This window comes from Monodelphis domestica, chromosome 4, assembly GCF_027887165.1.
Source record: "Monodelphis domestica isolate mMonDom1 chromosome 4, mMonDom1.pri, whole genome shotgun sequence".
NCBI classification, from domain to species: domain Eukaryota; kingdom Metazoa; phylum Chordata; class Mammalia; order Didelphimorphia; family Didelphidae; genus Monodelphis; species Monodelphis domestica.
The window spans coordinates 164,107,187-164,130,942 of NC_077230.1; the positions used below are offsets into that span (position 1 = coordinate 164,107,187).

The 23,756-nt window shown below is 35.9% G+C and overlaps 1 protein-coding gene across 22 annotated transcripts in view; it reads left to right on the forward strand.

Moving 5' to 3' along the window:
• The window catches only part of PKP4 (plakophilin 4), a 285,178-nt gene that overhangs the window by 198,721 nt on the left and 62,701 nt on the right, over positions 1–23,756 (forward strand). For 18 of the 22 annotated variants that reach the window (XM_001366119.5, XM_056793891.1, XM_001366181.5 and 15 more), the window contains 3 exons: positions 9,193–9,324; positions 9,449–9,639; positions 12,014–12,572. In XM_001366119.5, the coding sequence (XP_001366156.2) occupies positions 9,193–9,324; positions 9,449–9,639; positions 12,014–12,572 (882 nt within the window). The remainder of the gene's footprint in view (positions 1–9,192; positions 9,325–9,448; positions 9,640–12,013; positions 12,573–23,756) is intronic. The other 4 variants (XM_007494198.3, XM_007494200.3, XM_056793892.1 and 1 more) reach the window with 1 other exon arrangement.

Sequence of the window (23,756 nt, forward strand, 5' to 3'; positions counted from 1 at the left end):
GGGGGGTATTAATTTGATCGCTTTTGAGTTTTTTCATTTGCATTTCCAATTGATTGATCTCTGCTCTCCCTAGTTTGTTAATATATGCACTCAGGGATATGAATTTACCTCTGATTACCGCTTTGACTGCATCCCAAAAGGTTTGAAAGGATGTCTCGCCATTGTCATTTTCCTCGATGAAATTATTAATTGTTTCTATGATTTCTTCTTTAACTAAACGATTTTGGAGTATCATATTGTTTAATTTCCAATTGGTTTTAGATTTGGTTTTCCATGTACCATTACTAATCATTATTTTTATTGCCTTGTGATCTGAGAAGGCTGCATTCATTATTTCTGCTTTTCTGCATTTGTGTGCTATGTTTCTGTGACCTAATGTATGGTCAATTTTTGTGAATGTGCCATGTGGTGCTGAGAAGAAGGTGTATTCCTTTTTATCTCTATATTTTTCTCCATATGTCTATTAATTCTAATTTTTCTAAGATTTTATTCACTTCTTTTACCTCTTTCTTATTTATTTTTTGATTTGATTTATCTAAATTTGATAATGGTTGGTTTAAGTCTCCCACTAGTATGGTTTTACTGTCTATTTCTTCCTTCAATTCTCCTAGTTTCTCCATTAGAAATTTGGATGCTATATTATTTGGTGCATACATGTTGATTAATGATATTTCCTCATTGTCTAAAGTCCCTTTTAACAAAATATAATTGCCTTCCCTGTCCCTTTTGATCAGGTCTATTTTTGCTTTGGCTTCATCAGATATCATGATTACCACTTCTGCCTTCTTTCTGTCAGTTGAGGCCCAGAAGGTCTTACTCCATCCTTTAATTCTGACCTTGTGGGTGTCTACCCGCCTCATGTGTGTTTCTTGAAGACAACATATGGTAGAGTTTTGGATTCTAATCCATTCTGCTATTCGTCTACGTTTTATGGGTGCGTTCATCCCATTCACGTTCAAAGTTATGATTGTCATTTGTGGACTCCCTGGCATTTTGATATTCTTCCCTGACTCTAACCTTTTCTTCTTCGGCTCTACCTTTTAGTTCAGTGATTTACTTTGAATCAGTCCCCCTTGTCCCCACCCTTGATGTTTCCCTTTTTAGTCCCTCCCTTTTTGTTCCCTCCCCCTCCCCCCTCTCTTTCCCTCCCTTTTTGTTTTCCCTCTCCCCCTCCCCCCCTTGGTTTTCCCTTCTCCCTACCCTTGTTGGGTAAGATAGAATTCAAGATCCCAATGGATCTGGATGTTTTTCCCTCTCAGAGTTGATTTCCCTGAGATTAAGGTTTAAGTAAAAAAAAACCCTCTCTTCCTCTCCTTCTTATAGGAGTTTTCTTCCCCTCCCCTTCCCATGTGAATCTTTGTGTGAGAAAGATTATTCTATTCGGTCTTTCATTACCCCCTATTTATACATTACATTTTCCCCACATATTAGTATACATAGGTTGATAGAAATGTAGTCCTTATAGAAGAGAGTTTGAATAAAAGAAGAAGATAACATTTTTCTCCTTTCCCCTTTCCTTAATATTTACCTTTTCAGGTATTCCTTGCTCTTTGTTTTTCGGTATCAAACTTTCCACAGAGCTCTGGTCTTTTCTTTGCAAAAAGTTGGAATCTTCTATTTTGTTGAATGCCCATTCTTTCCCTTGGAAGTATATAGTCAGTTTTTCTGGGTAGCTGATTCTTTTTTGAAGACCCAGCTCTCTTGCCTTTCTGAAGATCATGTTCCATGTCTTACGATGATTCAGAGTAGAACTTGCAAGGTCTTGTGTGACCCTGATTGGCATTCCTTTGTATCTAAATTGTCTTTTTCTGGTTTCCTGTAGGATTTTTTCTTTTGTTTGAGAGCTTTGGAATTTGGCAATTACATTCCTGGGAGTTGTCTTTTGGGGGTTTAGTGTAGAAGGTGTTCTGTGAGCTCTGTCAGTGGCTGTATTACCCCCTTGTTCTAGAATCTCTGGGTAATTTTCTTTGATTATATCTTGTATCATGATGTCGAGTTTGGTGTTTATTTCTGGCTTTTCTGGAAGTCCAATTATTCTTAAATTATCTCTTCTCCCTCTATTTTCCAGATCTGTCACCTTGTCGGTGAGATATTTTATGTTCTCTTCTAATTTCTTGGTATTTTGGCTTTGCTTTATTAATTCTTGCTCTTTTACACGATCGTTGTCTTCCAGTTGCCTGATTCTGGCCTTTAAAGCCTGGTTTTCCTTTTCACTTTGGTCAAACTGGTTTTGTAGATGCGTGAATTTCTTTTGCATTATTTCCCACTTTTCCTCCCAGAAGGCTTCCATCTTTTTGGTCATTTCTGATTCAAATTCTTCATGGGTTTGTGGAGAGTTTCCATTTCCTTTGGAAGGTTTTGGGGCATTTTCTTGTGTATCGTCTTCTATCTCCTCTGTATTTTGTATTTTGGCTCCATAGAATGTGTCCAAAGTCGCCCCTTTCTTCTTATTTTTCTTGGGATTTTGGGGCTTCTGTGCTTCTGTGGAATTTGCCATCTCTGAATGGGGAGGATTAGCTTTTCTTGTCGGTTCTATGAGCTTTCCCTGGTTTACTCTGAATATGCCTTAAGGCAATGACTTTCCCTGGAACTGGAATGGAAGGGTCGGACCAGGGGGCCACACTCTCCCCAGGTTCTCTCTGTTTCCCTGCTGCTAAGGTGCCCCCTTGACTGGCCTGGGTCGGGTTGCTTTCCGGAAGTTGCCTTCAGAATAGCCAGCCGTGAGTCTGTTTTGTCGGCCCTGAGGGTTACTGTTGTTTCAGAGGACCCTGCTCTCTGCCGGGGAAGGGGCCGCGGCTTCAGGGAGCTCTGAGTGCAGTGACTTTCACTGAGACTTCGATAGAAGGATCCAGCCCGTGAGACTGTCTTGCCCACCCTGAGGGTTGCTGTTGCTTCAGACGACCCTGCTCTCTGCCAGGGAAGGGGCCACAGCTTCCGGAAGCTCTGAGGGCAGTGACTTTCACTGAGACTTGAATAGAAGAATCTGGCCCCTGAGGCTGTCTTGCCAGTCCGGCGGGTTGCTGTTGTTTCAGAGGACCCTGCTCTCTGCGGGGGAAGGGGCTGCGGCTTCCCGGAGCCTTGGACTCTGCGCTCCTACCCCTTAGGTCTGAGTGATCTCAGGTTCTGGCTTTTGAGGGGGGCCATACCTTTTGATCCAGGTCCAGGTCCAGGAGGAGGATTCCCAGGGTCTATGCTGTTGATCGTTTTGAATTTCGGCGCCTTAGGAGCTTATAGTTTGAGATCTGTCGGGAAGGGTTTTCCGGAGATCTGAACTTTAGCTTTCTCTAAGCCGCCATCTTGACCGGAAGTTTCCTGAATTGATTTTTGAATGAAATTCAGGATCCTAAGAAAAGGAGGTAAAGAAAGAAACGTGTTCCAGGCATGGGAGACAGCATGTGCAAAACATGTACACAGGAAATGGAATGTTGTATATAAAAAACTGCAATAAGATTAGTTTGTTTAAACTATAGAAATCATGAAGGGGATTCATGGATTAATAAGGATAGATGTATCTAAGCTGCAAAAGGTTTTAAGTGCCTTTAAGAGGAGTTTGTGTTTGAACCTAAGGATAATAGGGAGCCATTGCTGTTTATTAAGCAGGGGAGGGACACAGACAGGACTTTGCTTTAGGAAAATCTCTTGTGCAGAAAGAAGAAACTTAAGCCTGGGGAACCAAGTAGGAGGCTACTGCAGTAGTTTGGCAGGGAATGGGGAATCAATATCTAAATGAAGGTGAAAGTGACTTGTGAGTTATAAGGAATAAGAAATATTATATAGATAGAATTAATAAAATATGAAACAAGTGTTTGGATTTATTGAGTGAGAGAAAATGAAGAATAAATCTGATGTTATTAACCTGAGTGACTTGAAGGGTTGATGGTGACCATAACAGAAATGAATGTGAAAACTTTGAAGAAAAGAATAGATTTTGAGAAAAAGATAAGGTTTTTTTTAGACTACATTAAATTTAAGATGTCTATGTGGCTTCTGATGTGAAATGCTCAATATTTTGTGGTATGTGTTTGGAAACCAGAAAAGATTCAGGCTATATATTTAGAGAGTCATTTTTTTACAGATAACAATGGAGCCATATATGCTGAAAAGGTCACTCAAACAGAATTTAAAGAAAAAAGAGAAGAGAAACTTTGATAGTTATACCCACAGTTAAAAAAAGACTAATGGATAATGATCTGACAAAGACAACTCATAAAGAGCTAGAAAGCAGGTAGAAAAAATATCAAGCACAGGCCAGAGAAGAGGGTATCAAAAAGGTGTGTTATTGTTTATTTCTAATAAGGGGTTTTACTGTTAAATTTAAGACTGAAAATTTTACAATAGATAATGAAATATGTTGGGAATGAGAAGGTAATGTTAAAATTACATTTACTTGTCGTCATTTGATAGAAGAAAATAATAGAATTAGCAGGTATTTGATTAAGAAAATGCATTTTAGCTACTTCACGAACTAGGTATGGAGCAATTTAATCTGATGGTTGCTGACCTCATCAACATTACCAGTGCTTTTATAATTACAAATTCTGATGGGCACAGCTAAGTTGTTCAGTGGATTAAGGGAAAAGCTTAGAGATGGAATGTCCTAGTCTCAACTCAGGCCTCATACTTCCTAGCTGTGTTACTCTGAGCAAGTCACCTTTCACCAGTTACCTAGCCCTTCCTTCTCTTCTTCCCTTGAACCAATAATTAGTATTGATTATAAGATGGCAGGTAAGAGTTCTTGGGTCTTGGGTCCTAATATGAGCAACTGTGCCTTCTTCTAAAACCTCCATGTTTCATAAAATTTCTGCAGCTTCTGTAATTCTCTCCAAGTAATTTGTAGGTATTTCATTTATTTTTTTTTTTATATTCTCATATTTAGACCAGGCATTAGGTCTTTTAGTGTGCCTCTTCATCACATCCATAATTGACTTTCTGGCCTCTTTCATCAATTCATAATCAGCTTTATTATTCATATCCACACCTTAAAAAGTTTCTGGCCATGGGATCAATAATGGATCATTCCTTGTCTCATCAATAAACTTATTTCTTTCCCTTTTTGTTAATAATTCTTTCATCAATAAATAAAAATCACCATAATCAGGGTCAAAAATATTTATAGCCCTTTGAAATTCCCTTACAACCTTATTGGGTTCTTCTGTAAATGATGGAGTCCTATGTTTAACTGATTCCAAATTCTCTGGTGTAAACAGTTTGTGAGTTTTGACTTTGTATATTTCATCATCAGTTTCAACAGGGATATCTCTTAATGGAAACAAAGATACTTGATTTTTATTGCATTCTGCCTCTTCCTATTGTAATGTAGTCAAATTCTTAATTTTCCCATCATTGTTTTCTTTATTAACCTCATTATCCTTTAAATCATTTCCAAAATCATTTGTTAAAGCATCCTGTCTTTCATGCATGACTCCATTGTCTCTCTTTTCCTTCATAATTATAATCATTTGCTTCAATCTATAACCGACACCAAACACCACAAATTTACACTTATATAATATAAATAAACATATACAACTCAAAGGTATATATGATAATACAGATTGCATAGTTAAACACATCAATGGTTTTTTCATGCACTGATACCCTAACATTACATAACAGCATTGAGGAAACAGATAAATAATTACATAAGGGATGTGTAAAACACAATCCCACAAAAGGTACAATACATCATTTGTCATGTCCCTTGATATGTTTACATTAACTACTATATGATAAAGGATATGACCTATTATTATCCACTTTTATTTATATTACTTAACACCCATGAACAGAACAACAAAAGAACCAATTTTTAAAATCAGAAAAAAAAAACCCAAAATAGCCACCTAGCACATGAGCCTTTGGGCCTTTAACTTTTTAAATCCCCCCAGAGTCCAGGCAGAGTCAGGGAGTTCTGTGGCAACGCCCTGGAATCTACCAAGTGCTGGGAGTTCCAATGGAATCTTCCCAGACCCTAACTCTCAACTTGCCCTCTATCTGTTTTTCTTGGTCAAAGTCTGTTATTTTCCTAAGGTTTTGCCTAGCTGACTCTGCCAAATGTTATAGGGAAGTTATACAGAAGGGATCACTCTAAATATATATATATATATATTGGTAGTCTCTCAGTGACCGAGAATGACTATTGTCTTTGTGCATTATCATCTATTGATGTATCCTCGTATGGCTTTGAAGTCCAAAGACTGAGGTTCTTTTGATTTCGACCTCTTAAACGGATTACCCGCCAGCCACGGTGTGCTGACCGGGTGTTTATAGGGCAGGCAATGTTTGGGACACCTTTTCTAGTCCCCTCCCTTGATGAGGGTGAGCAGTGCTGTCCTAGAGAGGGCTGCTCAGTCACCCAGGATGCTGCCGAACATCCCTGCTGCCCTACAGGGCCGAGCGACCACTGGTCCATGGGCCGCCTACATGCAAGATCGTGACTACAACTGCCAGTGGTCACTTCCACCTGTTGCATCGCCACTCCCCCATTGCCGCAGGTCTTGAAGAGGGTAGACGGGGTTAGGATAGATGAGCGTGCACAAAGACACTTGTGCTTGAAGGAGATTTAAATGGAAAAGTCGATGCACAGAGACAGTCCCACTATCTTGGCGTTGGAAGCCTGGGTCCAGTGGCACAAAAAGTCGTTACACTTGGAGACTTCCTCAGCTGCATTGGATGGCCTTGTTGTCTTTTGTGCTCCAACAAGCCCTGAGCACTCCACAGTGCCTTGCTGCGTCGCCATCTCAGCCGTTGAACCATCTTATTGGTTTCTTCCGCCTGTTCCGCCGAAACAGTCTTCACATGCTGGGTGAGCAAAGCCCTGGTTCACCAGGGGTTGATGACCCGATGGCTAGCCTCACAAGGTTTAGCTGGCCTGTCGACGCCGTTGCCCAGGGTGTGGCCGCTGCCGCATGCTAGCAGCTACTGGGAGCCACAAGTGAGAGCTGGGTGTCAGGTGGGGGTCAGAGGCTGGAGAGCTGCCCCAGGAGGGCACGACAAGCCCTCCATACCAGAGATACTACCCCTCCCTGAGCACCCCATACACCCAAATATATATATATATATATATATATATATATATATATATATATATATACAGCCTTATTAGCTAAAGGGACAAGGGAATGGAAGGTTATCTGGAACCACCTTACTACTACCCCTCCTAGATATTAAGACACTAAGTTTTCTAATCTAAACTTAACCTAACTAAAAAAGGAGTAATTAAATTGGAGAGAGATTTTTGTAAAGGAAAGACAATCAGGGCTCAAAGGGAGTCTCACAAGAGTCCTCCTTTGCTCCAGAGAGAGATGTTAGCACCTCCAGTAGAAATCCACTTTCTCTGTGTAGTATAATCAGCAGGAAGCAAGCAGGAATCTCAAGATAGCTAGAGAGAGAGAACTCAATGGCTTTTCCTAGGTTCACCCAAGGAATACCAAACAGCTACCCTCCGAGTATCTTGAGAGCAAACAGGACCCAGCTTCTTTCTCATATCGAGTCCAGTAACCGACTGTTAACTGATTTTTCAGTAACTGTCTCTCTCTGTCTAGTCCCAGGTGCTGGGAGTTCCAAGTGGAATGTTGGCCCTGCAACTTCTTGCATTTAGCTTTTTGCAAACCCCTTACTACAACTACAAGTGATTCTCACATTTATATATCCAGCCCTAGTTTCTCGCCTGAGTTTCAGTCTTATTAGGGATGTCAAACTCATGCTCAGTATATTTAAAACAGAATTCATTGTCTCTAAATAACATGATTAGATCTTGCTGGCAGATATTCTGGGTACCTGAGACAATCAACACAAAGGCCTATATAGAGACAGGAGATGGAATGTCACATGTGAGGAACTTAGAAAAGATTTGCTCATTTGGTCCACAGCATGCAAAAGGCAATGGAGCTGTGAGCTTGGAGAAATCTCTGTTGAGACTATTCAGTGAAGGGATTTAAGAGCCAAATTGAAGAGCTATATATTATTCTAAAAGCTACAAGAAGCCATTGTAGTTTATTAAATAGGGAAATGATAGGATTACATCTCCTTGACTTTAGGAAAATCATTTTGATGCATGGAGTATGGATTGAAGTGGTAAGAGACAATGCAAGAAAGCTAATTAGAAAACTGTTAAAATTATGTGAGAGGTGTGAGAGAGTGGCTTCAACTAAGTTGATAAATGAGGAGCAAGAAAAGTCAGATATGAGAGATGTAGAGGTAGAAATTATAAGATTTGGCCATATCTGGTACGGAAGAGTAAGAATCCAGGATGACAGAAAAAAGAATGGAAGGAGATTGATAACCTGCAATAAGGATATTTGAAATGATCAGCCATGACTCCAGAAACCTGAAAAAATGTTATCCATTTCATGATAGAATTAGTTGACTAATGCAGAATGAAAAACACATTTTGGCATGTGCCAACATCAGAATTTATTTTGCTTAAACATGCTTGTGTGATGAAAGAGTCCTATCTGTTTCTTTTTTTTTTCCCCCATTGGAGAAAGATGGGAGAGAAAAAAAATAAGGGCTTAATTGTTATAATTTCTTTTTAAATAATGCAAACTCCTTTTGAGTATGAGATGATTTGTTCTTAGGTCTTATATTACCAGGTTTATCTCCTAAGGGTTCTTAATAAATGCATATTGATTAATGTTTAAGTATACATGAGACAAGTATAAAACCAGGCATAAAAAGACAAGTCTTTGGCTTAAAGGACATTTTTCTCTATATAGTATTATGAGTTACATTTAACTTTACTTTAAAGTAGATAGATATGAGGAATCTCTTTTTTTCTTCATTTTTTAAAATTCATTTATTATACGTGGCTATTAGTTAGAATAATTGATGTAACCTTCCTGAAGATACTGGACTTTGAAATAAATTGTTGGTAAAGGAACAAAACTGCTTAGGAGATGGCAAGTGGTGTTGTTGGGGTTTTTTCCCAATATTATCTAAGTTTTGGCACTTTAGTCTGAATTAAGTGTATGAAATTTTATAATATTTTACTACAAAATATTCTGGAACCCTTAAAAACATGACTATTCTATATAAAACATTTTAAGTACTTATAGTCAAGATTAAGCTAATTGCATTGAATTAAGTGTTTGGTAAAGAAATTAGAGCATGCCATTGTTAAATATTTTAAACATAATTTTAGAATGTTGCATAATTTCATTAGATTTAACTGATTGAACTTGCCTTTTATAGATGTGCCAAATACTGGAGTAAGCAAACCTCGAGCTTCTGACACTGTCCATCCCAATACATATCTTATCAGGACAGAAGCAGAACAAGGGACTCTTTATTCACCAGAGCAGACATCTCTCCATGAAAGTGAGGGTCTGTTGTATATCTTTTAAATATTCTTGGAGGGGGAGAGAATAAATCCGCATTTCATTACTTTTTAAAATTTGCAAATCAGAAATACCTAATAAACATTTTTCTGTACTGGCTTATCCTACAGGGTCATTGGGAAACTCAAGAAGTTCAACACAAATGAATTCTTATTCTGACAGTGGATACCAGGAACCAGGTAGTTTCCACAATAGCCAGAACTTGAGCAAGGCAGATAATAGACAACAGCATTCATTCTTAGGCTCAAGTAATAACCATCTGGTGAGAAATTCAAGAGCTGAAGGACAAACTTTAGTCCAGGTAAACTTGTTTTTAAAATCAACGTATTGACATTCTGTATTAAATTATGAAAATGTGTTTAAGTGTACTAAATATCATGAAAGTGGAAAAAAAATTCTTTAATCCAGAGAGTTTTGGTATCCCCATTAAATTGAGGAATTGATTTGGTCCATGATAAGTTGAAGGATGGCCAGAAATCCCAGAAGGGACAAAAAATGAACTATTAGATATTAGTTATAAATCCCTGTAAGCACTATATATGCTTCTAGGACACAAAGTGGTCATTTGAAAGTATCCACCATTTCAGAATAGAATTTACCTTATGGAAAGTCACACACTGAAATATCTCTAGTACAAATAAATGAATACCTATATATGTAGCAAAATGATGTTACAATACAATGAATGCATCTTTTTGTAGCAAAAAATTATATAGGTCATGTAGATCTGTAGGTTTTTGGTTTGTTAAAAATTATTTCATCAACCTATTCCTTGGGTCTTTTTTGCAATTTCTAGCACAACTAAGAAAAGATGCAAAATAGCACAGTTGATATAACTGTTGAGAAATACTTGTTAGTTATTCCATTTCCTACTTGGCACAAAATAAAAATATAATAAATATCAAAGTATAATTCCCCATTATTGTCTGGCTATTTGGCCTTGCTAAATCCCAAATAAATGACATTTCATTTTGTCAAGTGATCGTGTCTGGTGTATCACAATTTTTATACTATTGTTTTGGTTATAGAAATTGCTTTTTTTCATCCAAAATGAAACCAAAGATCTTAATAATGTTAAATGATTCTTTTCCTGTATAATATATTTTGTAAGTTAGGATATGAAGGGTTGCCTTTATTAGAGAGGACTTCATAATCATAACACCAGTTTTAAAATGAGAGGCAGATTCTGGTCCCAGTGTAGAAGATTGGGAATTTGGCTTTGAATACATTGGTCTAGTAACATATTAAATAAAGATTTTCCTACTCTCAGACCTCAGTTTCTTTGCATATATTATCCTACATCTTTACTCATAACTTGGTTTCTACTTCGTTCTTCTTCCTCTGATTTCAAATCAGTATTCTATATAACAGATGGGTCTGCAAGCTGTTAGGTAGATTCATAATAGTATTAACAGTGAAAGAAGTGCATTTAATTTTATCTTTCTCCACCTGAGCTGGGAACATAACACAGAGCCTAAACATTTCTAACAGCAAGCAAAGTACCTACTATGTGGAAAGCCCTAAAACCAGAAGAGAGATTTGTTTCAAAATAAGACATAGTTCTGACTCTTTTTGAACTTACAATATTACTGTTATACAGAGTTGGAATTTTAATAAAACACTAAACATTTAGGGGGGTTACTTTCAGTTTGCTGTTTCTTCATAATCTTAAGATAAATAGAACTGGGCAATGACTAGGTAGTTCAGTGGATTGAGAGCAAGGCCCAGAGATGGTAGGTCCTAGGGTCAGATATGGCCTCAGATACTTCCTAGCTGTGCAACCTAGGGCAAATCACTTAACCTCCCTTACCTAGCCTTTGCCACTCTTTGGCCTTGGAACCAATCAGATTCTTAGATGAGAGGTAAGGACTTGGGGAAAAAATGTTTTTTAATAATTAAAAATTGAATAGAGTTCAGATATCAGAGGGAGAAGAGACTGAGGAAAATAGATGAAATTATTAAATAGACATATTAATCAGAAAACTTATTCGGGATGGGGCATCAAGCAACAGAATGCATTAAAATTTAATTAAAGAATTCTTTATTAGGAAAAGTATAATTGACATCAGTCTGAGGACTCAAACTTTTAAGAATCTTAATTTTCTTTTGGAATAACTAAATAAATCACAGGTGTGAATTCATATATTTAGCATGAATTGCTCTCATAAAATGTTTTTCCTTTACCTTAATATTTACCCTATTCAAATTTTGAGTCATAAATTATTTTGTGGTCACTACATTAAGGAAAGAAAGAGGTGTATATATATGTATATATATGTATGTATGTGTGTATGTATGTATGTGAAAATCTTACATTCATGAGTTCGTTATTAGTACTTAAGAGAAAAATAACTTGTTAACAAAAATGTTCATAAACCGGGGGGTGCACAACTAATACAACAGAGAAGGGAATATTATGGGTCATTAGATCCATATTTGTTGATTGAATTTAATGCTCTCAAGGCAACTGGATGAAGATTAAACAAAAGGAACATAATAGTAAAGAAAAAAAGCTTTAGATATAATTTAATTTCTAACAGTAGATCATAAGGAAGAAAAGCTTACTTAATGAATATTTAAAATAAAGTGACTTACATTATGTTTATTTTGTGTTTTTATTTAATTTTAAACATCAAAAATTGGAAAGAAATTAAACTTTTTTTCTCTCTTATCAGCCTTCTGCAAATATTGCCAGTCGAACCATGAGAAGAGTTAGTTCTGTTCCATCTAGAGCACAGTCTCCTTCTTATGTTATCAGTACGGGCATTTCTCCCTCAAGGGGGTCACTGAGAACTTCTTTGGGTAGTGGATATGGCTCTCCATCAGTGACTGACTCCAGACCCCTGAATTCAAATGTGTATTCATCTACTACGTTACCTGCCCAGCGAGCAGCATCTCCATATGCCACACAGAGACCTGCTTCTCCCACAGCCGTACGACGGGTTGGTTCAGTCACATCAAGGCAGACAACTAACCCCAATGGAACAGCTTCTCAATATCAAACAGCAGTTAGAGTGGGTTCACCTCTAACCCTGACTGATGCACAGACTAGGGTAGCTTCTCCATCCCATGCCCAGGTAGGCTCATCTTCCCCAAAACGCTCTGGAATGACTGCAGTTCCACAACATCTGGGATCATCAATACAAAGAACTATTCATGATATTGAACAATTTGGACAACAGCAATATGATATTTATGAGAGGATGGTTCCACCTCGTCCAGACAGTCTCACAGGTTAGTAAAAAGAAAATAGTACAATTTTAGCTTCAAGCCTACTGAGCAAATTTACTATAATAATCTTTTGTTAAAAGAATGCTAATTACATGAAATTCATAGTTTCATTTACACTTTTCACTAATATATACTAATTGCTGATACACAAAAACTATGTGATATATTTATATCATTGGCAATCTTCATTTGTAAGGAATCCTTAATTTTTTTCCCAATAGAGTTAATCGACTTTAAGTCATATGTATCCTTGCAAAAACCATGCTGCTGATCCTTTTTGAAATGTAGGCTTTATTATCAGCTAAAGTTCTACACACAGACACACACACTTTTTTAAAGTGTGTATATAGATAATTTTTACTTGTTACATTTGGAACGTAGACAAAAGTAAGGAAGATATGATATTGTTTTGATTATGATGATATATATAGAGAGAGATATAGACATATAGATATATAGATATCCTTGAGGGAGAGCCATATAAGCTATCTTCAGGTGAATTTTTATCCATCACCTTGGTTTCACTTAGTGAGATGAAAGTTTTTGCCTCAGTAATCTTCTTTAAGACAGCTTCCTGTCTCTCTTCTTTTATAAATCAAGAGGAACTGCAATATCAAAGGAAATCTTAACCCTTTTCATTTAATCTTGGTGGTTTTAAAAACACGTCTCATTTTTATAAACCGACATATATTAAGCAAAGCATTATATTAGACAATGGGAATACAAAGACTTAGACCTAATCCCTGGCTGTTATGTAATATAAGTAAAAAAAAATAGTAAAAAAAGAATGAGAAATTACCCTGGAGTGGAGAAGTCAGGTGAAGCTTTATGGAAAATGTGTTTGATGGGGAAGAAAAATTATAAAAATTGAAATAATTTAAGAAGACTTCTGCACAAGAAAAAAGATAGCAAAAATGGGAATATATTCTTTTTGCCATTCAACAAGCATTTATTAAACAACAGGCACTGAGAATGCACATCTAAGTGAAAAAAAAAAGACAATTCCTATAATAACTTAAATTTTAATCCGTACCATCCTGGTTTTAAATCTAGCCTTAGATGCTTTCTAGCTATGTGACCCACGGCAAGTCACTTAACCCCCCCATTGCCTAGCCTTTACCACTCTCTGCCAAGAATCAATAAATAGTGTTGTTTCTTAGATGGAAGATAAAGGCCTTTTTTTTTTTTTCCAATTCTAACAGGGAAAAGCAATGCTTAAAAAGTTGGTGAAAAGCATGGGGCAAAAGGAGATGGGGAAGTACCAATTCAGGGCAGCAGTACTGTCAAAATCTAATGAGTCAGAAGTAGAGTTAGAATGAATGTTGACTAGCCTCGGTCTCTCCAAAAAATAGAAGAGGAACTCAACAATTAGAGAAAATGGTACTCAAAAATAAGATCACAGAAGAGAGGAGTTCTAGCATGAAAAAGACACTGTTATGCCAATACAGTTTAAACAGCCAAGCTCAGGGGATAATGAATTAACCCAGTTTAATTGGAGTTTACTAGGTGTAGTAAAAGTAAAAGATAAGACTTCAGGGATGGATTGGAACCAGATTATGAAAGATCTATGATTTATACTTAATTATCTATGTAGGGAACTGTGACATTAAAAACTGTTTCAGGAATATTAGTTTATAACTTTGGTAAGGTACAGAATGGATTGAAAGCAGACCTTTAAAATTATCCAGATATTAGACAATACTACATTTGATGGCAGAAGAATTGAAAAAGACTCCTCTGTGATAATCTAAATTATCTAAACCTAAATCTTATTACATCTGGATTTCCACAAGGCAAAAGGATACCTAATATTCCCAAATTGTTGAAATCCTGTGACATGATAAATTCATAATAAGGATTTTCCTTGGATGACTATTGATCAAATAAAGGACTTATATCAGTCACTCCTTACTGCTCTTAGGAAAGAGCACACATAAGTTCTTATGTTTCACAAAATATATAATGTCTCCACAACATGAGAAGTTATAAAATTTCTCATTCATGCTTCTGGAAATGTCTTTGTTAAAGTTAATTCATTTTTATCTCTTCAGGTGTTTAATTTTTTTTTAATGTAAGTAATCTTAATCAAACAAAAAAATTCAACAAATTTGCCCATTCTTTATTTTGAGTCTGTTACTTCTTCCCAGAAATTAGGTAGCATGTTTCACGTTCAGTTTTTTCGAATCAGAATTTGTTAATAAATTATAAGCATTCTTGGGTTTTCTTCATTTTCATGTTGGGGTTTTTTGTTGTTTTTTTTTTTGGTTGTTCATTTTTAAGTCTGTCATTATATAAATTACTATCAGGGTTTTGCTCACTTACTCTGCATCAGTTCATAAAATTTCCCAGGTTTCTCTGAAAAGATGCTTTTCATTATATTTATATTATATTTATATGCCATGATTTATTCAGTTAATCCCCTTGTCTCCTATTCTTTGTAAAACAAAAGAACTGATATGAATATTTTAAACATATGGAACTCTAGATATTGGCCTACGAATGGTATTCCTGCATCAAAGAATATGCATTTTACTGACTTTGCAAACATAATTCCAAATTCTTTCCAGAATAGCTGGACTAACTTATTACTCTGACAAGACTCTACCAGTATGCCTATCTTCCTGCAACCCTTACAACAATCATTTCCCTTTTTTGTCAGTTGTGTGAATTGAAACGTGGGAGTTGTTTTAATTTGCTTTTCCAAGTAATTAATGATTTTTAGCATTTTTCCCGCATGACTACTGATTGATTTATTTCTTCAAGAGCTGTGTATTATTATTTGACCATAGTTGCATATTTGAATCTATTTCTTATATCTCATGGATATCAGAGCATTTTTAGAAATTTTATTTTTTTAATTAATTTTCTTTTTTAAACTTCTCACTTCCTTTTTTGTCATGATATCTTCCCATAAATGATATTCCTACAATTACTTGCTCCTCTTCTTTTTTTATGATATAACCTTTTAAGCCTAGTTTCTATTTGCCAATTACTGTTGTGCTTAAAGTGGTCTTGACCCAAACCAGCGACTCTTAACTATTTTTTATCATGGATACTTTTGGCAGCTTGGTGACAACCATAGACACCTCAAAAAAAATATTTTTAAATGCAGAAATAAAATAGGATTACAATGGAAAACAACTATATTAAAATACTTATCTTAATTTTTTCTTTAAACCATCTTAGTCAATACTGTGTATTGGTTCCAAAGCAGAAGAGTCCTGAGAGCTACGCAATTGGATTAAATGCCCTTTCCCAGGATAACACAACTAGGAAATGTCTGAGGCCAAATTTGAACCCTGGACTTTCTGTTTCTAGCCTGCCTCTCAGTCTACTAACTCATCTAGCTTCCCCCATCATCACAATTTCTTAAATAGCTCACAAGTCCCCTTGTCTAAACCTAAATTCATGAATTTTTTCTATTATAATTTTTTTTGCAATTAACAAATACTTATTTCCTCCCTTTAACTTTCTCACCCCATTTGAAAAAATACATTAAAAATGAAAATCCATAGAATATCTGCATAGCCAAGCAAGTTCTCCCATTTACTATAGCCAGAATTAGATTTTTTATTCTACTTTTTGAGGAGAATCACCTCTCTTAAGAGAGAAGTTCTTTAGGCACTGAGTCATGATTTGTCAGTGAATTCATCAGAACCATGTATTGTTTAAGATGTGGCTATTTAGTCTTTAGTTAATATCTAATCTTTCCTTCAAAGGCCTTTTCTGGATTGTAATTTTTATTGCATCATAGTAAAGAATTTATTTAATTGTTCTGCATTTGTTACTGATATTTTTATTTCCTAGAACATGGTTGATTTATTGTTGTTGTTATTTTAGGTTCTGTTCCCATTCCCATAATTTCAATCTATCATATTTAAATTTACTAGATTTCTATTGAGGCCTTTTATTACCTTATTTTCATTATATTTGTCTAGAGCTGAAAAAAGTGCATTGATATCTACAATAATTGTAGTTTTATTGTTTTCATATACATATATTTTTAATGTTTTGATATTAACTACTCTGTGATGTCTGTGAGCATAATGTAGGTTTCCTACTTACCTCATTTAATTAAATCTATTTTTGTTATTGCTTTGTCTTCCATCCTTGCTTCTTCTTCAACTTCTTCAACTAAAACATTAATTAGATTTTGATCTTGCTCCTTATTTTAATTGTTTGAGGCTTTGTTTCTTTTAACCAACATTTTGTTGGACCCTGCTTTTTTTAGTCTATTCTGCTACCCTATTTTATCCACCAGGCACATTCATTCCATTTACATTTACAATTGTGATTCACAGTTAATTATACATTTCCATGAAGCCTAACCTTTTATGCTTTTCCTTCCCTTTGCCTCCTCTCCCCATCTTTACAAAGGAAAAGCATATGTTGAGAGAGGATTGTGTTAAACTATTTTATTCAGTCAGTTTTCATTCCACTACTTCCCCTTTTTTCCCTCTTGCTAACTATAATAGATTATATTAGAGGGTATATTTGATGGATAAATGGTAACTAATGGATCAGGTAGTTATCTTCTTTTGCCTACCCTCCTCCCTTTTATACCTCCCTTCCTCCCTCTTCCAATCTCCCTTCCTCACCTCTTCTTCCCTTCAGTTTCCCCTGCCCCTTTCTTCTTCAGCCTCCTTCTAAGACACTCAGGGTGAACTATGATGTTTCAGAAGAAATACTCCTTTCTCTTCTTTATCTCAAGTAAGGGTTTATTGGAGAAAATAGGAAAGATAGAGGATAAAGGTAAGAGGGATGGGGTTTTCCCTATTATCTACAGTGAGTCTTAGGTTGGAGGATATTGAGAGAAATGGCAATTCAGTCACTACCATGAAACAGAGCAAGTCAGAGAGAGATATATGGACTCTTGTCCTTCTTCAGCCTTCAAATCAGCCAGACCATCTCCAACTTGATTATCCCAAGTCTCAGATATAAACCTAGCTTCTTCCTTCAAAGTTATCACCATCAGCCCAAAAGTCTTCAGCCAAGTCCCAGAGAATCAGTCGCCATTGACTTGGCTCCAAACTGCTTTTCCCGGTAACATTCATTTGATTGACAACTGATCAATCTCCAGCTTCTTGTCTTGGTGCATGTCTCTCCTCTCCACATAGCTCTCTCATTATAGATTGTTATCTTTTCTTTCCTTATATTCTTCCATTCATGTATCACTATCCAAATATACTTCATTTCATTAAGATTCGTCCCTCCCATAGCATACGTTCCTCTTGATGTCCCTCTTCTTCCTCCCATTTCTCTGACCCCACCTGATTTTTTTTAAGTTTAATGTGTTCCCATACCAAATTGTGGGTTGTTCAACCCTCATTTTTCTGGTCCAGATGGAAATGTGTGCTACAACATGTGAACAGATAAGTAAAAATTTTTGAAAAGGGAAAGAGTAGAGAATCAGGAAAAGTTTTTCTTTAAAAAGTGGGACCTCGACTGAGAATACATATCAAGAGAACATATTCCAGTAAAGTAGGGATAGTCCATACAAAGACATAGAATGAACCATGAAAGATGAGTTCAACAAAGGGAAGAAACAAATAGGCCAGTTGTTTGGAACATGTACTTCATTAAAGAGAGAACAGGGAAATTACTATGAACAAGGCAGGCTGTTGCTAAATAGTACAGAACTTGAAATACCAAACTAATGAATTAGCATTTTATCCATGGGAAAATAGGGAACCATTGAAAATTCTTCAGCAAGGCAGTAATATGGTCAGACATGTGCTCTAGAAAGATTATTCTGGCAGCCATATTGAAGATGGATTGAAAAAAATGGAAGCAGGATCACCAATGGTGTAGGATTGTTTTAGTAGCTTGAGTAAAGAGTTGATAAAGTTCTGAAGTAGAATAGTAATATGTGAGTAGGAAAAAAGTAACATATGTAAGATATTGTGGAGACTGCTTTATATACCCAGTGGGTCCAAATGAGTGAAAGAAAAGTGAATTTTCCTCCTTTTTTTCTAGCTCATGGAGAACTTTCCTTCACTGGCTTATAAAACACTGATTCTTTGCCATGTAGAATGGAAAATCAGACATTGTTTCAGAAGAAATATACACCATACAGTATTTTTTTCTCTAGGTACTTCTTTCTCCACTGAAAAAAACAAATATTCTCTCAAAGATTTCTTGAAAATTAATTATAAAAGAATTCCAAGTGTTCTGTGTTATATATCTGCTGTTGTGTTCTGAATAAGATTTTTAAGCTATGATATTTGTTTTTTTTGCTTAATTACAATATCAGAGGTCTCTGAAGGACTGTAACAGAATTTTTGTCCTTCAGAAAAATCTTTAAAATTAGAAGTAGCAATCATGTTCTAAGACAAAATAACCAAAGGCATAGACATAGTTAAAATAGATAAGTAAAAAAACTATTAGCCTATGAAAAATGAAATATCTATATTTTCTATAGAAGCACTGAATGGCTTATCTTATAAGTACTTCAATGGTTCAGGCATACTGTAGTTATAAGCTAGTGGAGAAAAGCATATATATTAAATATTTCTTTGATTGGCCAGACTACAATAAAAATTATCCATGAAAGACCTTTAAAAATAATTCAGATTTGGACTTCCAAGGATGGACAGCTCCAGAGTCACCATGAGAATCCTCTCTAATCAATATTTAAATGTTGCTACAAAACAAATACAGGAGTGAAGGAATGGAATGGAGTAAATTATATAACATAAAGAGGTGTGAAAAATCATTAGAAAGAGAGAAGGTTATAAGGGTGGTGGTGGACAGTGCTTAAACTTTACTCTCATCGGAACTGGCTCAGAGAGGGAACAATAATTCAGATTCATGGGGATCCGGGTGTGAACTAATCTTGAAAGTATTCTTAAGATATTAAAAAATTGACTATCATAACCAATGTACTCATGTTACAAAATTATGGTTATATTTCTCATGATTGATTACTTAAGCATTATATCAAAGTGTAACTCTAAGTTTATGGTATGCTGACCACTCCCTAAGTCTATAGTACAAAGGTCAATTGGTCCTGGGGGCAGGGTAACAGGCACTGAGTCCTAAATTATCTTAGCCTCCTCCTCTTTGATCTTGTGGTTGTAAAAGGAGTCAGTGTTAAATTCTCTACCGTGTCACATGTTCATTAACTACCTCGCATCACCCATTCCTTGATTCTCCAATAAAAGATTGGGGACACATGTATCTCTCTCTTTTTTTCCTCACCATCAGGATCAGGCACGCTGGAGCCCATGCTGTTGAACCTTGTATCTCTGAGTCTTTCTTCCTTTATTGTGTTCCCTCTCTTAGCACTCCTAAACTCATTTCCCTCAGTCTCCAGCTTCCCTTCTCATGTGTTAACCCATGAAGATATTAATTTGTGGATGCTGGTCAGCTACAAGATTGAAATTGACAGCAAATAATCATTTTAATGGGTCAAAGACAATAATTTCATTGTAGAAAGTGATAGAGAAAACATTCCAAAAAATTTTTGCAATGCAAACAAAGCAATCACTAAGGGAAAATTTTTTTTAATTTTATAATATTTTATTTGATCATTTCCAAGCATTATTCGTTAAAGACAAAGATCATTTTCTTTTCCTCCCCCCCACCCCCCATAGCTGACGTGTGATTCCATGTGTTCTTGATTCAAACCCATTGTCATGTTGTTAGTATTTGCATTAGAGTGTTCATTTAGAGTCTCTCTTCTGTCATGTCCCCTCATCCGCTGTAGTCATGCAGTTGCTTTTCCTTGGTGTTTCTACTCCCACAGTTTATCCTCTGCTTATGAATAGTGTTTTTTCTCCTAGATCCCTGCAGATTGTTCAGGGACATTACACCGCCCCTAATGGAGAAGTCCATTACATTCGGTTGTACAACAGTGTATTAGTCTCTGTGTACAATGTTCTCCTGGTTCTGCTCCTTTCTCTCTGCATCACTTCCTGGAGGTTGTTCCAGTCTCCATGGAATTCCTCCACTTTATTATTCCTTTTAGCACAATAGTACTCCATCACCAACATATACCACAATTTGCTTAGCCATTCCCCAATTGATGGGCATCCCCTCATTTTCCAATTTTTGGCCACCACAAAGAGTGCAGCTATGAATATTTTTGTACAAGTCTTTTTGTCCATTATCTCTTTGGGGTACAGACCCAGCAGTGCTATGGCTGGATCAAAGGACAGACATTCTTTTGTTGCCCTTTGGGCATAGTTCCAAATTGCCCTCCAGAATGGTTGGATCAGTTCACAACTCCACCAGCAATGAATTAATGTCCCTACTTTGCCACATCCCCTCCAGCATTCATTACTTTCCATAGCTGTCATGTTAGCCAATCTGCTAGGTGTGAGGTGATACCTCAGAGTTGTTTTGATTTGCATCTCTCTGATTATAAGAGATTTAGAACACTTCTTCATGTGCTTATTAATAGTTTTGATTTCTTTATCTGAGAACTGCCTATCCATGTCCCTTGCCCATTTATCACTTGGAGAATGGCTTGATTTTTTGTACAATTGATTTAGCTCTTTATAAATTTGAGTAATTAAACCTTTGTCAGAGGTTTCTATGAAGATTTTTTCCCAATTTGTTGTTTCCCTTCTGATTTTAGTTACATTGGTTTTGTTTGTGCAAAAGCTTTTTAATTTGATGTAGTCAAAATTATTGATTTTACTTTTTGTGAATCGTTCTATGTCTTGCTTGGTTTTAAAGTCTTTCCTCTCCCAAAGGTCTGACATGTATACTATTTTGTGTTTACCCAATTTACTTATGGTTTCCTTCTTTATGTTTAAGTCATTCACCCATTTTGAATTTATCTTGGTGTAGGGTGTGAGGTGTTGCTCTATTCCTAATCTCTCCCACACTGTCTTCCAATTTTCCCAGCAGTTTTTATCGAATAGTGGATTTTTGGCCCCAAAGCTGGGATCTTTGGGTTTATAGTATACTGTCTTGCTGAGGTCTCTTGCCCCCAGTCTATTCCACTGATCTTCCTTTCTGTCTCTTAGCCAGTACCAAATTGTTTTGATAACTGCTGCTTTATAATATACTTTAAGGTCTGGGACTGCAAGGCCCCCATCATATGTGGTTTTTTTTTTCATTATTTTCCTGGATATCCTTGATCTTTTGTTATTCCAGATGAATTTTGTTAGGGTTTTTTCTAAATCAGTAAAGAAATATTTTGGGAGTTCAATGGGTATAGCACTAAATATATAAATAAGTTTGGGTAGGATGGTCATTTTTATTATATTGGCTTGTCCTATCCATGAGCAGTTAATGTTTTTCCAATTGCTCAAGTCTAGTTTTAGTTGTGTGGAGAGTGTTTTGTAGTTGTGTTCATATAGTTCCTGTGTTTGTCTCGGGAGGTAGATTCCTAGGTATTTTATTTTGTCTAAGGTGATTTCGAATGGGATTTCTCTTTCTAGTTCTTGCTGCTGAGCTGTGTTGGAGATATATAGAAATGCTGATGACTTATGTGGGTTTATTTTGTATCCTGCAACTTTTGCTAAAGTTGTTGATTATTTCAATTAGCTTTTTGGTTGAATCTCTAGGATTCTTTAAGTAGACCATCATGTCATCTGCAAAGAGTGATAACTTGGTCTCCTCCTTGCCTATTTTGATGCCTTCAATTTCTTTTTCTTCTCTAATTGCTACTGCTAGTGTTTCTAGTACAATGTCAAATAGTAGAGGTGATAATGGGCATCCTTGTTTCACTCCTGATCTTATTGGGAATGCGTCTAGTTTATCCCCATTGCAGATGATATTAGCTGATGGTTTTAGATATATACTGTTTATTATTTTTAGGAATGACCCTTCTATTCCTATGCTTTCTAGTGTTTTTAGTAGGAATGGGTGTTGTATTTTATCAGATGCTTTTTCTGCGTCTATTGAGATAATCATGTGGTTCTTGGTGGTTTGCTTGTTGATGTGGTCAATTATGTGGATGGTTTTCCTAATATTGAACCAGCCCTGCATCCCTGGTATAAATCCTACTTGATCATGGTGAATGATCCTTCTGATCACTTGCTGGAGTCTTTTTGCTAGTATCCTATTTAAGATTTTTGCATCTATATTCATTAGGGAGATTGGTCTATAGTTTCCTTTCTCTGTTTTTGACCTGCCTGGTTTTGGAATCAGTACCATGTTTGTGTCATAAAAGGAGTTTGGTAGAATTCCCTCTTTGCTTATTATGTCAAATAGTTTGTATAGTATTGGGATTAACTGTTCTCTGAATATTTGATAGAATTCACTGATAAATCCATCAGGCCCTGGGGATTTTTTCTTAGGAAGTTCTTTGATGGCTTGTTGTATTTCATTTTTTGATATGGGATTATTTAAGAATTCTATTTCTTCTTCTGTTAGTCTAGGCAGTTTGTATTTTTATATATATTCATCCATATCACCTAAATTGGTGTATATATTGCCATATAATTGGGCAAAGTAATTTTTAATGATTGCCTTAATTTCCTCTTCATCGGAGGTGCTGTCCCCCTTTTCATCTTTGATGCTGTTAATTTGCTTTTCTTCCTTCCTTTTTTTAATTAGATTGACCAGTACTTTGTCTGTTTTGTTTGTTTTTTCAAAGTACCAGCATCTAGTCTTATTTATTAAATCAATAGTTCTATCACTTTCAATTTTATTAATTTTTCCCTTAATTTTTAGGATTTCTAGTTTGGTTTTCTGCTGGGGGTTTTTAATTTGATCGCTTTCGAGTTTTTTCATTTGCATTTCCAATTGATTGATCTCTGCTCTCCCTAGTTTGTTAATATATGTACTCAGTACATGTAATGATTGCCTTAATTTCCTCTTCATCGGAGGTGCTGTCCCCCTTTTCATCTTTGATGCTGTTAATTTGCTTTTCTTCCTTCCTTTTTTTAATTAGATTGACCAGTACTTTGTCTGTTTTGTTTGTTTTTTCAAAGTACCAGCATCTAGTCTTATTTATTAAATCAATAGTTCTATCACTTTCAATTTTATTAATTTTTCCCTTAATTTTTAGGATTTCTAGTTTGGTTTTCTGCTGGGGGTTTTTAATTTGATCGCTTTCGAGTTTTTTCATTTGCATTTCCAATTGATTGATCTCTGCTCTCCCTAGTTTGTTAATATATGTACCTCTGATTACCACTTTGACTGCATCCCAAAAGGTTTGAAAGGATGTCTCGCCATTGTCATTTTCCTTGGTGAAATTATTAATTGTTTCTATGATTTCTTCTCTAACTA